Below are 14,044 nucleotides of genomic sequence, written 5' to 3' on the forward strand. Positions count from 1 at the left end.
TCCCCTCCTCTCCTCACCAACACTGTTGTCTTACTATGCAATATAATTGGGGAGTTCAGGCGATGCATCCAAGATTCTTTTCCGGATGGCAAAACTATCTCCATTGGCATGTTGGTCACTGTCAGTCTTTCCTTTCCAGTAGAAAGTGTATCCCCCTGCTTGTTCCTTCTGCTTCAGGTCTCACTGAGGGCAGCAATGTCAATTAGGAGTCTTGATAGTTCAAATGATACAGTTTTCTTACTTTAATGTCAAGAATGATATTGTCACTCTTGATATTATCGATAAGTGTTCTAACATTCCAAGTTACAAAATTTAAAGTTTTCTTTCTTTGACCACGAAGATGCTGATCCTGCTGGTTCACCAGCCAGGAGAAAGTAGGACCGCCTATTTTTGGTACACTTTTTCTTGCCCCTTCCCCATTTGGGATGAGTAGAGAGCATCCTGAAGACAACTGCTCAGGCACAGATTCTGCTGCCCAAAGACACTTCCGCCTTAACAGAGGTGTCCAACAACATTCATACATCTGTTGCCTGTATGCAGATTCTTGACTAGGGACTTGCAGGTTCACAACCCTGTCCCTGTCGTCAATTCTCCATCACCACAGAACTTGGCAAACGGACCCTGGAAGAAGTCTGTGTGTGACTGTTTAATGTGGGGACTGAGTTGCACCATCATTGCCAAACAGTCTGGATGGGTAGGTGGTCAGATTTCAATGATGTGTTGAACCACAATGACCTGGACCACCTCGCAGCCGCAGCCTTCTTCTGTCTTCACAGCTGGTAAGATGCACAGACTTCCTTCGCCTCTTCTGCTGTTGAGGACTTTTTGGACCGCATTTTGTCTGACATCTCCCCCTGATCTTACCCACTTTGGTGGTTCTACCAGGAGCAAGGACCTCCCAATGGCATCGCTCAAGGGATCGTCAGAGTGCACAAGCCGCTCCACAACATCATGGTGGCAATTCCTAAAGGGATCTCCTCTCCACAACTTTACCCTTGTACCTTTCAACTTTTGAATACCCTGGAACTGTAACGTGACTAGGCAATGATGGAGGAGAAAGAGCAAAAGAACACGAATACACTGATAAGGAGGAAATGCCATCCCTCTTGCAGGCACCAGCTCGTACACTGACATTATGTGTATGTTAGATGCAAGATTAATGGTAGTATATGTATGTGGTAAGATGTCAGGCATGAGTGGTCTGCAGCCTGGGCAGGGGGCAAGGGTAGTGTGGGCCAGAGCTTGAGGTCCTACACAAATTCTGCTGTAGAGGATTCAGATGAGCACTCTGATGGGGAAGACTATAGAAGATTGCTGATGGGTGTACATCAATGGCCCCTCTAAGCTGCACGTGAGCATGGCCACTCAGCAATTGAGAATGTGCTGCACAGAAAACAAACAAAGCTGCCCAAAAGCAGTGTCCCTTTAAGATCGGTGCATGTGCTGCTGCACATCAACCTTGAAGGGACCACGCAATGAAATAAGCAGGCTACGAACAGCAAACAGAGATTAAAGGGGAAATTGGTGTACATAACCAAATGTTTGGCACTGGAAAGCCTGGTGGAAAGGTTGGCAGTCAATGCCAAGGAGCATGGAGGTATCCTGAACCAACTTAGCTCAGGGCTTTGTGCAGAACTCGGAGACCATCCTTTCCTGTATTGAAGTGATGGACAACTCCATTAGATTGCTTAAAGAGGAAGACCTAACCAGGATGCAGCATCTGATGGCAGAATTTTTAGCACCCATTGCAGCAGAATCAGAAGCCATCCAATCTCCGGGTGCTACAGTGGAAGCTCAGACTAATATCATAACACAAACTTAGCTGCCATCATGGCTACAGATACCAGTATGCAAAGGGGCTTGCAGAGTGTCACAGCAGTCCAGCAATCTATCCTCCAAAATATTACTAGGATTACTGAGGCTGCACCCTGTGTGAGTGTCAGTGGCTCCATGGAGCATGAATCTGTTGTCCTTTTTTTCAGGATGATAGCACTCTTCCTCTTACTGCTGCTATTCCACTAGTGACCTTGTCAGCCAGCCTATGCTGCGATGGTCCTTCATGGCTCAGGCCCTTCTAGGCCTAGAGCTGCTTGGGGACATCCACCAAGGCCACATGCAGTCACCTCCACTGAAAGTTGGACAACTGCATTATGCAGTTGTCAGTACGCAACCATGAATCTTGACACCAGCTCTGCCAAGTACTGCATGGCTTCTCCAGAGAAGTCCAGGTAGGAGTAGCATTGTTTCCACACACCAAAGCTCTACTCTGTCACATATTGTGGGGCATCATGGCTTTTATTGTATGCACACTGCACATGAGTGCATGTGTTGCACATCAAAAACATGAGGCATAAGCCATGTAATCATCAGACAGCTCTTGTCACCCAGCAGCCGTCTTCTAATTTGTCAAAGCAGCTCAAATGCAGATGGCACAATGGACTGTTGGAATCATGCTGCAATAGAGTACATGCTTTACGTTGGTAACCAAAAGGAACTGTTCCCAACTGGGGAAGTTTTAGGGCTTCATTACAAAAGTATAGAAAGGTGTTCACACTGGTTGCTTGGGGGTAAGAGTCTGTATCTTTACTTTGTAGGTTTGGGAATAAATCTGTCTTAATATACAAGCTGGCTTCAGACTCAGTCTTTCCTCAAAATACAAATATTGAGTTTAACATGGTGGCAGAGGATGAACATTAAGCTCTGGTGCGAAAACAAAAAATGCTGGAAAAACTCAGCAGGTATAACAGCACTTGTGGAGAGAGAAAGACAGAGATAACGTTTCAAGTCCATATGGCTCTTCTTCAGATCTAAAGGGAGGCAAAGATGTGGTAAAATATATACTGATTAAGGGGGATGGAACCAGTGAAGCTGGATAGAAGGCCAGCGATAGGTGGAGGCAAAGGAGAGATGGCAAAAGATGTCATAAACAAAAGATCAAAGAATCGTGAATGGTGGTGATACTGGCTAAATGAGGTGCTAATGGTGATATTAAGAAAGTAAAATGTGATAATGGCCGGACCAGGCTAAGCACTCTGGAAAGTGACAGATGGCCCTAGTGGGGGTGGGGTGGGGAGAGTGGATGGTGGTGGGAAGAAAGATTGAAAATAGGCTAAAAGCTGGGGATGAAACAATGAATGAAAATGGAAATAAATTTAAAAAATAATAACAATGAAAATAAGTGGAAAAAAATTAATAAAAATTTTAAAAGTAGAAATGAATATGGAAAAAAGGGGATGAAAAGGGGGGTGGGAATGGAGGAGAGAGTTCATGGTTTGAAGTTGTTGAACTCAGTGTTAAGTCTGGAAGGCTGTAAAGTGCCTAATCAAAAGATGAGGTACTGTTCCTTCAGTTTGCGTTGGGCTTCACTGGAACATTGCAGCAGGCCAAGGATGGACATGTGGGCATGAGATCAGGATGGGGTGTTAAAATGGCAAATGACAGGAAGGTCTGCGTCATGCTTGTGGACAGACCGAAGGTGTTTCTCAAAGTGGTCACCCAGTCTGCATTTCAACCTTTTGTTTATGACATCTTTTGCCATCTTTCCTTTGCCTCCACCTATCACTGGCCTACTATCCAGCTTCAATGGTTGCACCCCCTTTAATCAATATATATTTCACCACATCTCTACCTCCCTTTAGATCTGAAGAAGACCCATACGGACTTGAAACGTTATCTCTGTCTCTCTCTCCACAGATGCTGTTAGATCTGCTGAGTTTTACCAGCACTTTTTGTTTTTGTTTCAGATTTCCAGCATCCGCAGTATTTTGCCTTTATTAAGCTCCGGTGACTGGTTGTTGAATAAGACGTTTTTGTCTCTATCCTCTGTGAGAAAAAGAAGCGTACTGTTCCTGACAACCTGTAACAGAATGGGGGAAGGAGATGCAAAATCTTAGGTTTTTACTAGTGTTATGGCCCTTGGCCAGACCACAGGACATGGTGGGCGATTGTGGAGATCTGATTAGGGATCAATAACACCTTGTTTATAGTGGATAAAGTTTGAAATACAAGATGCTTACCAAGTGAATAAATTTGCAAGATTCCACGAGTTTTGACAAGCAAAAATAAACTTTACTATACAGGTTCAGAAAGATAAAACAATTTACAAATATTTATCTTATACCCTAACATTCAGGGTAAGTATGAGGTACATGTGAATTAACAAGTGAACTGTGGTGGAACACACCACACAATAAATGACAGATGCAACTAAATCTGATTCCATGGATTTCTCAACAACCCTGCCTGATGCTTGTCACATTGTGAGCCAAAAAATCTCATTGAAACTTTGTCTTTCTCATGAGGGTTTCCAATCTCCACATTTGAAGATCCTGCCTTGGAATTCGCTCCCACTTGGATGGCTTTAATGATGGCCCACCTCACATGGGTTCAACCTTGCCTTCTGAGATTCCTTTTCCCCGGATTCCCGAGTGCACACTAACACTAGCTACAAGTGCACTCTCAGATCTATGACCATGCCAAGCAGAACACCACTGCTCCAAAGGAGTACCTTTGCTCCAATGGCCCTCTTTACTTAAAGTGTGATCCCTGCAGCTCTTTAAGGTATAGCCTGTTTCTCTGTTCCTTTCTTTTAACTTAAAACTGGGACCTGTTTCTGTCCCTTTTGTCTTGTGATACTTGTTGGCTGGCAGACTGCCTCAAACTGACTGCCTCAAGGAGAGCTATTCATTGACCCTTGAACTGATCTGGTGACCTATCACAACACTGCAAGAGGGTCCACCCTTGTTACTAGGCAGGAACCAATGTAACCAGCATTGGAACATTCTGCATGTTAAATGTTATAATCTCCACAGACTGCTAATTTAGCACTCAGGGACCCAAAGGTCAATGGATTTCATGACAATATCCACCAGCTTTTTCGGAGGTTGGACTATGTCAGCAATAGAAAAATTAAGTTGAAATGTGGATACGGGTTACCTCATTACCCTGAAGGAAGCCAGGTAGGGCCTTGGCTTTGTCATTACCTGCAAAATATAAGATTAGGAGTAAATGATTTTAGAATTGGATGTGGATGACTTAGACAATGAAGAGGGATTAACCCTTCTATTACAATATTTTGGATAAGATTTACAAAAAGAATGATTTGTTGAAAGCATATGAGTACAGTCAACTTTTAATAGATTTAAGAAAACAGATGATCAGTCCATGGAAGAGTATATTATGGACTTTGATAAGTGGTATAAGAGACTGAAAAAGTTTAACCTTGAAATCCCGGAGTCTGTATTGATTTTCAAGTTACTGGGCTGTGCATGCATTTCTCATGTTCACAGACTTTTGGTTTTTGATTGGGGTTCAATTTCATAAAAAAGACACGCTCCTAGATCAGGTGGCTGCTGCCCTAAAAAAAAATTGGGGGGAAAGCTGTCATTTCCAGCTACATTTCTATCAAATACAGACAACTCTGCTGTAAAGCAAAGGATGGAAGACTTCATGGTTACCGAAGTTTGGTAATGCCAAAATATTAGATGCAGATTTCAGTACAAAGATGGGGTTGTTCATAAGTTGATAGGCAGTCTGAAGACAGTCATACTTTTAGCCAATTTGAGAATTGAGACAAAAAGTGGGTGGTGACCGTAGGCTCTTGAACCTAAGAAATGCACGGGGAATGATTTATTGGTGCGATTCTAAGTATCATTATACAATGAATTGCCCTCAGCGAAAGAATCATGTTTTTGAAGCAGTGCATGAAACAGATAATTCCGACACAAGAATGATGATGGTGACTGCCATGAACGAATTGTGTTGGACACTGGCAGTTTGAATCTGGTGATGAATGTTTGGTTTGCTTATTCATTCAACTGCGCGGTGCTGGATGGTGGTTGTACTTGCACCACAAATGGGTGGTTTGGCTTAATTTCTATCTGGAATCTTTCAATGAGGTAGATCGGCAGAAGGTTAAGGAGTATGGAAGCTCCACGTGCTTTAGGTTTAGTGATGACAACACGCTAGCGTCTTCCAGAAAAGTAGTCCTCCCATGCAAGATAACTGGGATCAATCTGTTCATCAGTACTGATGTGGTCTCCAGTGGGATACTTCTATTGTTGAGCAAATCTTCAATGAAAAAAAGCATAGATGAAATTAGACATGGAGAATGGAAAACAATTGTGTTTACTGCAGATGGCAAAGCTTTGGTCAGGGGAGGCATCCGCAGCTTGTAAATGGGGAAAATGTAATAATTGCAGGGGGTGTACTCAAAGCTCTCATGAGTGGGAGGTGTGGGCACCTCTTTAATGTGCCCATGCAGACAGCCTCAGGAAGGTGAGGTGTGAGGTCCACATGGGGCATGGCGACGTCCACAGTGATGTGTTCAGGGGAGTGAGAAGAAATGTTCACAATAATTACAATGGACTCTGTCATGATAATAGTTGTTTGTGGTAGTGGACTCCAGTAGTAGATACTATATGCTACTCTGTACTGGATACGGGGTAACCCGACCTGGAGATTGAAAGTCAGATAGCACATGTTGGAACCTGTCTTGATAGAATTCAGTTAGTGCAGATATGTGTTCATGTTAGGAAAATATGTTATCAATAAAGTTAGCTCAGCCACAATGTCAAAGGCCTGTGTGCATCATTGAAACAAAAAAACAAGACCTGGTGTCAGGAGAAAACTAAATGCAACAATGGAGGTTCTGAAATCACCATCACAGCTCAGTTTGGAGGGCAATCTCGCTGAAAACTGGAGGAGGTTCCAGCAGCGATTTGAGCTGTACTTCACAGTGATGGGCAGTGATAAAGAAGACCCTCAGATACAGTCTTCCATCTTTCTTCATGTAGCAGGGGAAGAAGCCCTCAAAGTCTATAACACATTCATGTTTCAAAAGCGATGAGAAACAAAATGACTTGAAAAAAATAATGGAAAAATTTGAAGCCTACTGCAGCCCTAAGAAAAATATCACCTATGAAAGATACTGATTTTTTATGTGCATGCAAGGCAGTGACAACATTAGTCAGTACATGACTGAGCTGTGTGAATTTGGAGAGCTTGAAGGATCACTCATCCAAAATAGAATAATTTGTGGGATCGCAAATGACACTCCGAGAGAATGGCTTTTGAGAGAAGTTGATCTCACTCTGGAGAAAACAATAAATATCTGACGAGCTGCAGAGACAAAAAAATGCCAGGTTAAACAGAAGCCATAAGGTGATAAGCTGTATTACGTCAAGCAGTTAGGTGCAGTTAAACAGAAACAGCCCTGGGAAAGAACAAATAGGCAGTCTGAAGGTAAAAAGAACAAAACTGCTATTAAAACATTTAAATGCAGCCGATGTGGAACAGAGCATTTACCAAGAAGTTGTCCACCCTAAGAACTGTGATAAACTAAATCACTTTGCTAATGTGTAAATTGAAGAAAGTGCAGATGATTGGCACAGACACTGAAACTGAACTTTTCTTTGGTGCAGTAACAACAACTTCCAAAGAAGACGAATGGAAGGGTGATTTCAAAATTGCCAACATGATGATGAATTTCAAACTTGACACAGGTGCACAAGCAAATGTCATTCCCATATGCGTGTAGCTTAAGATAAGCAAAAGAAAAAGCTAACTAAAACAAAAGTGAAGCTGCCTAAGTATGCAGGTGAAAAAATTGCAGTAGAAGGCATGTGCACACTTAAAGTGGACTACAAAAAACAGTCTCAAGCGCTTCCATTCATAGTGGTGAAAACTGATGCAAAACCCATTCTTGGAATCAAAGCTGGTGAAAATCTAAAGCTAATCAATAGAATAATGACTGTCACCACTGATGATATCCTGAGTGAGTATAAAGATGCCTTCCAGGGGATTGGCTGCTTAAAAAGAAAACACACCATCAAGATTGATGAAATTGTGACACCCAAAATGCACCCGCCCAGGAAAATACCAGTGATGCTGAGAGACTGACTGAAAGCTGAGTGCAACAGAATGGAGAAACTTCACATCGTCAGGAAAATTGAAGAACCGACAAAGTGAGTTAATCTAATTTTAATTGTAGAAAAATCAGATGGGGATCTGTGAGTCTGTCTGGATCCCAGAGACCTAAACCAGACTGCACAAAGAGATCATTATCAGCTGCCTACAGCAGAAAAGATCATGTGTAAGCTAGCTGATGCTAAATACTATTCAGTATTGGATGCGAATTCAGGCTTCTGGCAGGTCAAGTTGAATGAACGCAGCTCCTATCTCTGTACCTTCAACACACTATACGGGTGATACAGGTTTTTATGCTTACCTTTTGGTATTAATTCAGCTCCAGAGGTGTTCCACAGAACAGCGAAGCAGCTATTTGAAGGTTTAGAGGGCATGGAAACCTGTATCAATGATGTGCTGGTCTGGGGAGCCTCATGAGCAGAACACGTCCACAGACTGGGGCAGGTGCTGGCTAAAGCTAGAGAAAGGAACAAGTTGAAGAAGGCAAAGTGCAAAATAGATCTTCATAAAATTAAATACTTGGGACATGTGCTAACAAGTGAGGGACTGAAGCCGGACCCGAGTAAAATCAAAATTGTTGTGAACATGCCACCGCCACAACATAAGAAAAGCTTGGAGAGGTTTTTGGGAATGGTGACCTATCTTGGGAAATTCATTCCGAATATGTCAGACCTGACAGCGCATCTCAGAGAACGTCTGCAAAATGATGTGGAATGGCACTGAAAATGGAGTCACCAGGAAGCTTTGACCAGTTTGAAGAGAACACTGACCCAGGCACCAGTGTTAAAGTATTACAATGTCAGTCAGCTTATCAAGATCTCAGTGGATGCTTCAAAGGCTCTTGCAAAATGAGGCATCAGTGGCATACGCTTCAAATGCAAGGACTGAAACGCAGCACCAAGAATCAAAAGATTACTAATGCATCTGCAGAAGTACAAGGTCAGAGTTAAATGCAAACTGTGCAAGGAAATGTACATTGCAGACACTCTTTCACCTGCATACCTACCCATCACGGAGGAAGAGGATAAAGAAACGGAAGCACAGGTTCACATGCTGACAAAGAACTTTCCTGTGGCTGTAACCAAATTGGATAAGATCAGGGAAGCGACCAAGAACGATGCCATCCTGAGAAAACAGCAGTGGATTGTGCAAACTGCCTGGCCCACACGTTGGAGCGGAATCCCTTCTATTGTACAAGAGTACTGGATATTTCGTGAGGAACTTCATGTAGCAGAAGGAATACTTTTCAAAGGAGAAAAGATCATAGTTCCTGCAAAACTGAGGAAAGAATTGCTGCAGCGCGTACATGATTCACCTTGGCATAGAAACATGCAGGAGAAGAGCTCGAGAGGTAATGTATTGGCCTGGAATGGGAGCATAAAGTGGGTAAATGGTGAATGCCTGTGCAGTGTGCCAAAAATACAGTAAATCGCAACAAAAAGAACCACTTTAGAGAGGCCCTGGCGGAAAATTGGAGTGGACTTGTTCGCATTGACAACAGTGAGTACCTACTAGCAATAGATTATTACTCAATGTTTTTGAGTCTGTGTTGCTGTGAAATGATATTAAGAGCATCACTGTAATAAATCATTTAAAATCAATTTTTGCTTGCCATGGCATACCTGAAGTACTCATCTCAGATAACAGTCCACAATTCTCAGACACTGAGTTTCACAAATTTGCACAGGGCTGGGAGTTTTGCCACATTACATCAAGTCCCAAATATTCACAATCCAACGGAATGGTGGAACGTGCCGGGCAGACCTTAAAACACCTGTTGAAGAAGGCAAAGGCGGACGGAAGAGATCCCTACCTGGCTCTGCTGGATTTCTGGGATACTCCATTAGAGGGCATTGGATCATCTCCAAGCCCAGCTCCTGGTGGGGAGAAGACTAAGAACTAAGCTTCCAACTGTGCCCCAACTGTTAATTCCACAGCCAGTAAGCTACAGTGTGCAGGATCTGCTCAAATTGAGACAGCTGAAGCAGAAACAGTACTTTGATTGAAGGGCCTGACGTCTGCCTGACCTGAACATGGGAGAGACAGTGAGGATTCAGCATGAAGGGATCTAGAATCCTGCTGTTGTCACAGAAATCACAGGAGAATCAAGATCTTACATAGTGCAGACTCCAAACTGACAACAGTACAGAAGAAACTGAAAATACTTGTGGAAAACAAATGAAACGCAACCCTGCTCTGAAGCAGAAAGTGTAGCTGATGATCAAAGACCAGAATGCAACAGTGAAGCCACAGATAGCTAGACAAAGCCTGAGGGTCCTGAAAACTATCCAAGGGGTGATAGTGGCACAGAGCTGGAGCAGGCCCCTTGTCCTTCAAAATCACCTCTGTCACCATTCGGAACATCCAGTGGAATGGTTGTAAAAAATCCAGAGATACAGAAATGAGTAAAAGACAAAACAGACTGATCAAAACAGAGTGAAAAGAATAGATAAGAGACTCTGTGTACATGAGTTGTATAAAAGTTTTTTTTAAAAAAAGGGAAATATCATGATAATAGTTGATTGTGGTAGTGGACTCTAGTATTAGATACTATGCGGTACTCTGTACTAGATGTGGGGTCACCTGACGTGGGAGTTGAAGGTCAGATAGCACATGTTGGAACATATCTTGATAGGATTCAGTTAGTGCAGATACCTTTATGTTGACGGTCTGTCCGCATTCTTGAAATAAAAAACAAGGCAGAATCCAGGGTTACTGGTGGAGGCTGGAGAGTGAATGGATGGAGGTCTACCTGCACATCGTGAAGTTCCAGGATGATTAGAGGGATGTGAACAGTGACGAAGAGGGTTGGAGCTGATCTGGAAGTAGAAGTGCAGCACCACCATGTTGAGGCCCCAAATCAATGATGCACTTTAAAAATGAAACTAGAAAAAAATTGACAAAGGAAGAATCTGAGGCAGTGTGGGAGGAGTCTGCAGCTGGACTCCGGGGCTTTTTCAGGGGGAAACCTCATACTTAATAGAATTTCAACATGGAGATAATGGCTCAGCTGATAGAATTCATGAAGAATTTTTTGAAAAGTTAGAGCTGGAACTAATAACTCATGGTGTGCTTTTAAGCGAGACTACACTAGGCATTGGGGTCACACTAGATATTGTCTCATTGAGCACTTAACCATCAGAGGAATGAGAAAAGGGAAGGGAGACAGCCAGCTATTAAGGGAGCACATCTGCTGGATATGTGCAGGAAGCTCTAGCAAACTCTGCAAATCGCATTGCCCATTTGACATAGGTCACAGCACACAAGGCATACAATCAAAAGTGCAAGGCAGAGATAATCTCAAATCCAAGTTAGGCTTTTAGTGATGCTCAAAATGCTCAACCCTCTTCTATCCTATATGGCATTGAAATGTCAAGTTGTTGGAGCGACTTCCTAGACACCTATGATTGGTGCTGGAGCGCCTCACCTACAAGGCTGGAACAGGGAAAGGGAGGTAGCACAAGCACAGCCCAAGGGCATGACAGTGGCTTTCTGGCTTGGAGTGGGAGGTCTGTAATTATTGGCTACATTCATCTCTTTGTTCTACCTGTCCACAGGAAGCAGGAAGATTGCAGAATGGAGGCTGTGGTCAGTGCTGCCTTCCTGATTGCAGTGCTCAGATTGAGGAGGAGAAGAAGGGCCCGCTGCCATCTGGTACAACTTAGAGAAGAGCCCCAGCTTGAGGTGCATGGTCCAGGGGTGCACCAAGAAGATCTAGAGGTTGAGGGGCGACTGGCACGACCAAGGGTATATGGCCTCTCCTATTTGGAGATGAGCAAGTGACAGTGCCGCACACGTCTATGTTTGACAAGAGATGTGGTGGCTCATATCAGCCACATTCTGTGGGGGGATCTGACGCCACGTGGACTGGTAGGACATTCCCTGCCAGTGCCCCTGAAGTACATCACCGCTCTCAATTGTTTTGCAAGCAGCTCATTCCAGGGATCTGCAGGGGACCTATGCAGCATCTCTCAGTCCTCAACACATAAATGTATAAAGGAGGTGATGGATGCCGTCTACAGTAAGGCTGATTATCATGTAAAGTTCACGACAGATGAAGCTATATAGGCTGCTAGATTTCTGAGACTTGTGGTGATCTCCAGCTTCCCAAGAGAGCAGGGTGCAATCAATTGCACACATGTAACTTTAAGAGCTCCCTGGCATCATGACCTTCATTAACTGGAAATGGCTCCACTTCATCAACATTCAGTTCATGTGTGATCATCAGAAGCAGGTCATGCACGTTTGTGCCAGGTACATTGGGAGTTCCTATGACTCCTACATCCTGATTCTTTCCCAGGTGCCACAGATATTCAAAGGACACAGCACCTACAGGGTTGGCTACTGGGTGATAAGGGGTATCCGCTGAAGAAATGGTTCATGATACCCATGCATCATCCTCAAAGTGCCTCAGAGGAGAGATACAACACAGCCCTCTCTGTGACAAGGCCCATCATTGAGCAAACCATTGGCATACTGAAGATGCACATCCATTGTATGGACTGTTCAGGTGGGGCTCTGCAGTACTATCCAAAGAGAGTGTCCCACATCATCATGGTCTGTTGTGCCCTGCAAAACCTGGTGCTTCAAAAGAGAGATCACTTACCACAGGGAGACATGGAGGAGGCAAAGATTTCTTCGGAGGAGGAGGACTTGGAAGGGCAGGAACCTGAGGACGGCAATCATGGTCAACTCCCACGTGAGGATGCCATTGCAGCGGCAGGACAAACAAGATGTTCCTGTGGCACACTGATAACCACAAGGCTTCAGTAGGATCCAGGCAAGGGGACCCAAGCATATTTCTCCTCTCCCTTCGTGCCATGCCATTGATCAAAAAGGCCTTTACAAGCAGTGACATTGCAACAAGGTCAGCCTTCGGCCTTGGACCTGTAACCCTGAATGATCACAAAGGCTTCAGTCTTGGAAAGGTCAGCACCCAAAGCTGCATAGAGCAGGTGTGCAAGGTGAAGGGCAGCACAACAGTGTGCAGCCAGCATCAACTGCACATTGTGCAGTCATTGTCACCTGAAGGAGATACTTTCATCAGCCACAGAGATTTGTATATGGTTGTGGAGACCATAATGGCTCCAGGTCCATGTGCTTTCACACTCACAATGAACACACTTCAGGGTTGATGATACAACATTCCAGTTAATAGTCCAATTCACCTGAGCACACATAACTCTATGGTGTGTTGCAAGGCTTAAATGATCAAATCTTCTTGTGCTGTCACTTTCAGGATGTGGCTTGAAACTTCTCCCTTACATGACACAAGGGGTGAGAGACTAACATGAGGCTGCTAAACATCACACGAATCTGAGGCACACAAAGGGTAGTGATCACAGAGTGGGAGCTTGGGTCACCCTCACAATAAGAGGGCACATAGATTCAAATGCAAGAGGCATTCACACGATGAGACCATTATCATGTACTCAAAATATATTTATAAAGGTGCATGATATATACAGCGAGTGAACACTCGTGCCACCATTGTGCTCTCAGTATTTCTTAATTTTCATAACCTACCACTACGTTTAGGTGCATCTCTGATATCTGCAGCAGACGTGGAGGCAGTCTGCTGACTGCTATGCCCTGTTGTCTGAGATGACTACAGCGGTCATCCTCTGGATGTCTCGGGCCTGGAAAGCCCCGGCCTGCTTTGGGCCTCCTGCTGTGGGGCACCCTCCTCGGCCAGTGAAGCTGGAGCTGATGGGGTCACAGGAAGGTGGGTTTGGGAGTGGCTGGATAGTCTTGGAGACTCCTGGATAGATGGCCCTGGTGTGTCTAGCTGATGGTCCTCCTCCTTTTAGGTGCCTGAAGACCCCTGCTTGACTCCTTGAGGAGAAAGGGCACCTAGAAGAAGGTCGAGGTGTCCCATTTCCCTCTCACCTATTTACTGATGGATCCCACCTATGGCTAGAATGATGGCGTGCAAGTCCAAGTGCAAATCTGACAGAACCTGGTGGACCAAAGTCTCCAAGGTGGCTGCCACCCTTCCCATGGTGACCTTGAGGTGCTTGCAAGTCGGAGCCATGACATCAGACATAACGCAGTTGGAATCCTCCATTCTGTGCTCTTTCTGTTGACTGCCCCTTACAACTCTGCCTGATATTCTGCT

General features: G+C 44.2%; 1 protein-coding gene across 1 annotated transcript; it reads left to right on the forward strand.

The window, feature by feature from the left end:
- Positions 1–2,172: 2,172 nt before the first annotated feature.
- On the forward strand, positions 2,173–12,699 carry LOC121290462 (putative nuclease HARBI1). The gene is made up of 6 exons (XM_041210900.1): positions 2,173–2,228; positions 5,139–5,238; positions 7,370–7,502; positions 8,246–8,325; positions 11,484–11,580; positions 12,227–12,699. The coding sequence occupies exons 1-6, from the start codon at positions 2,173–2,175 to the stop codon at positions 12,697–12,699; spliced, it is 939 nt and encodes a 312-aa protein (XP_041066834.1).
- The last annotated feature ends 1,345 nt before the right edge of the window (positions 12,700–14,044 follow it).

This window comes from Carcharodon carcharias, chromosome 18, assembly GCF_017639515.1.
Source record: "Carcharodon carcharias isolate sCarCar2 chromosome 18, sCarCar2.pri, whole genome shotgun sequence".
Classification (NCBI taxonomy): domain Eukaryota; kingdom Metazoa; phylum Chordata; class Chondrichthyes; order Lamniformes; family Lamnidae; genus Carcharodon; species Carcharodon carcharias.

Coding starts and splice junctions, on each gene's coding strand:
- LOC121290462 (XM_041210900.1), top strand. CDS start 2,173: ATGAATCTTGACACCAGCTCTGCCAAGTACTGCATGGCTTCTCCAGAG. Junction 2,229..5,138: donor GCTTCTCCAGAGAAGTCCAG/GTAGGAGTAGCA, acceptor AACTTTTAATAG/ATTTAAGAAAACAGATGATC. Junction 5,239..7,369: donor ACCTTGAAATCCCGGAGTCT/GTATTGATTTTC, acceptor TGTAAATTGAAG/AAAGTGCAGATGATTGGCAC.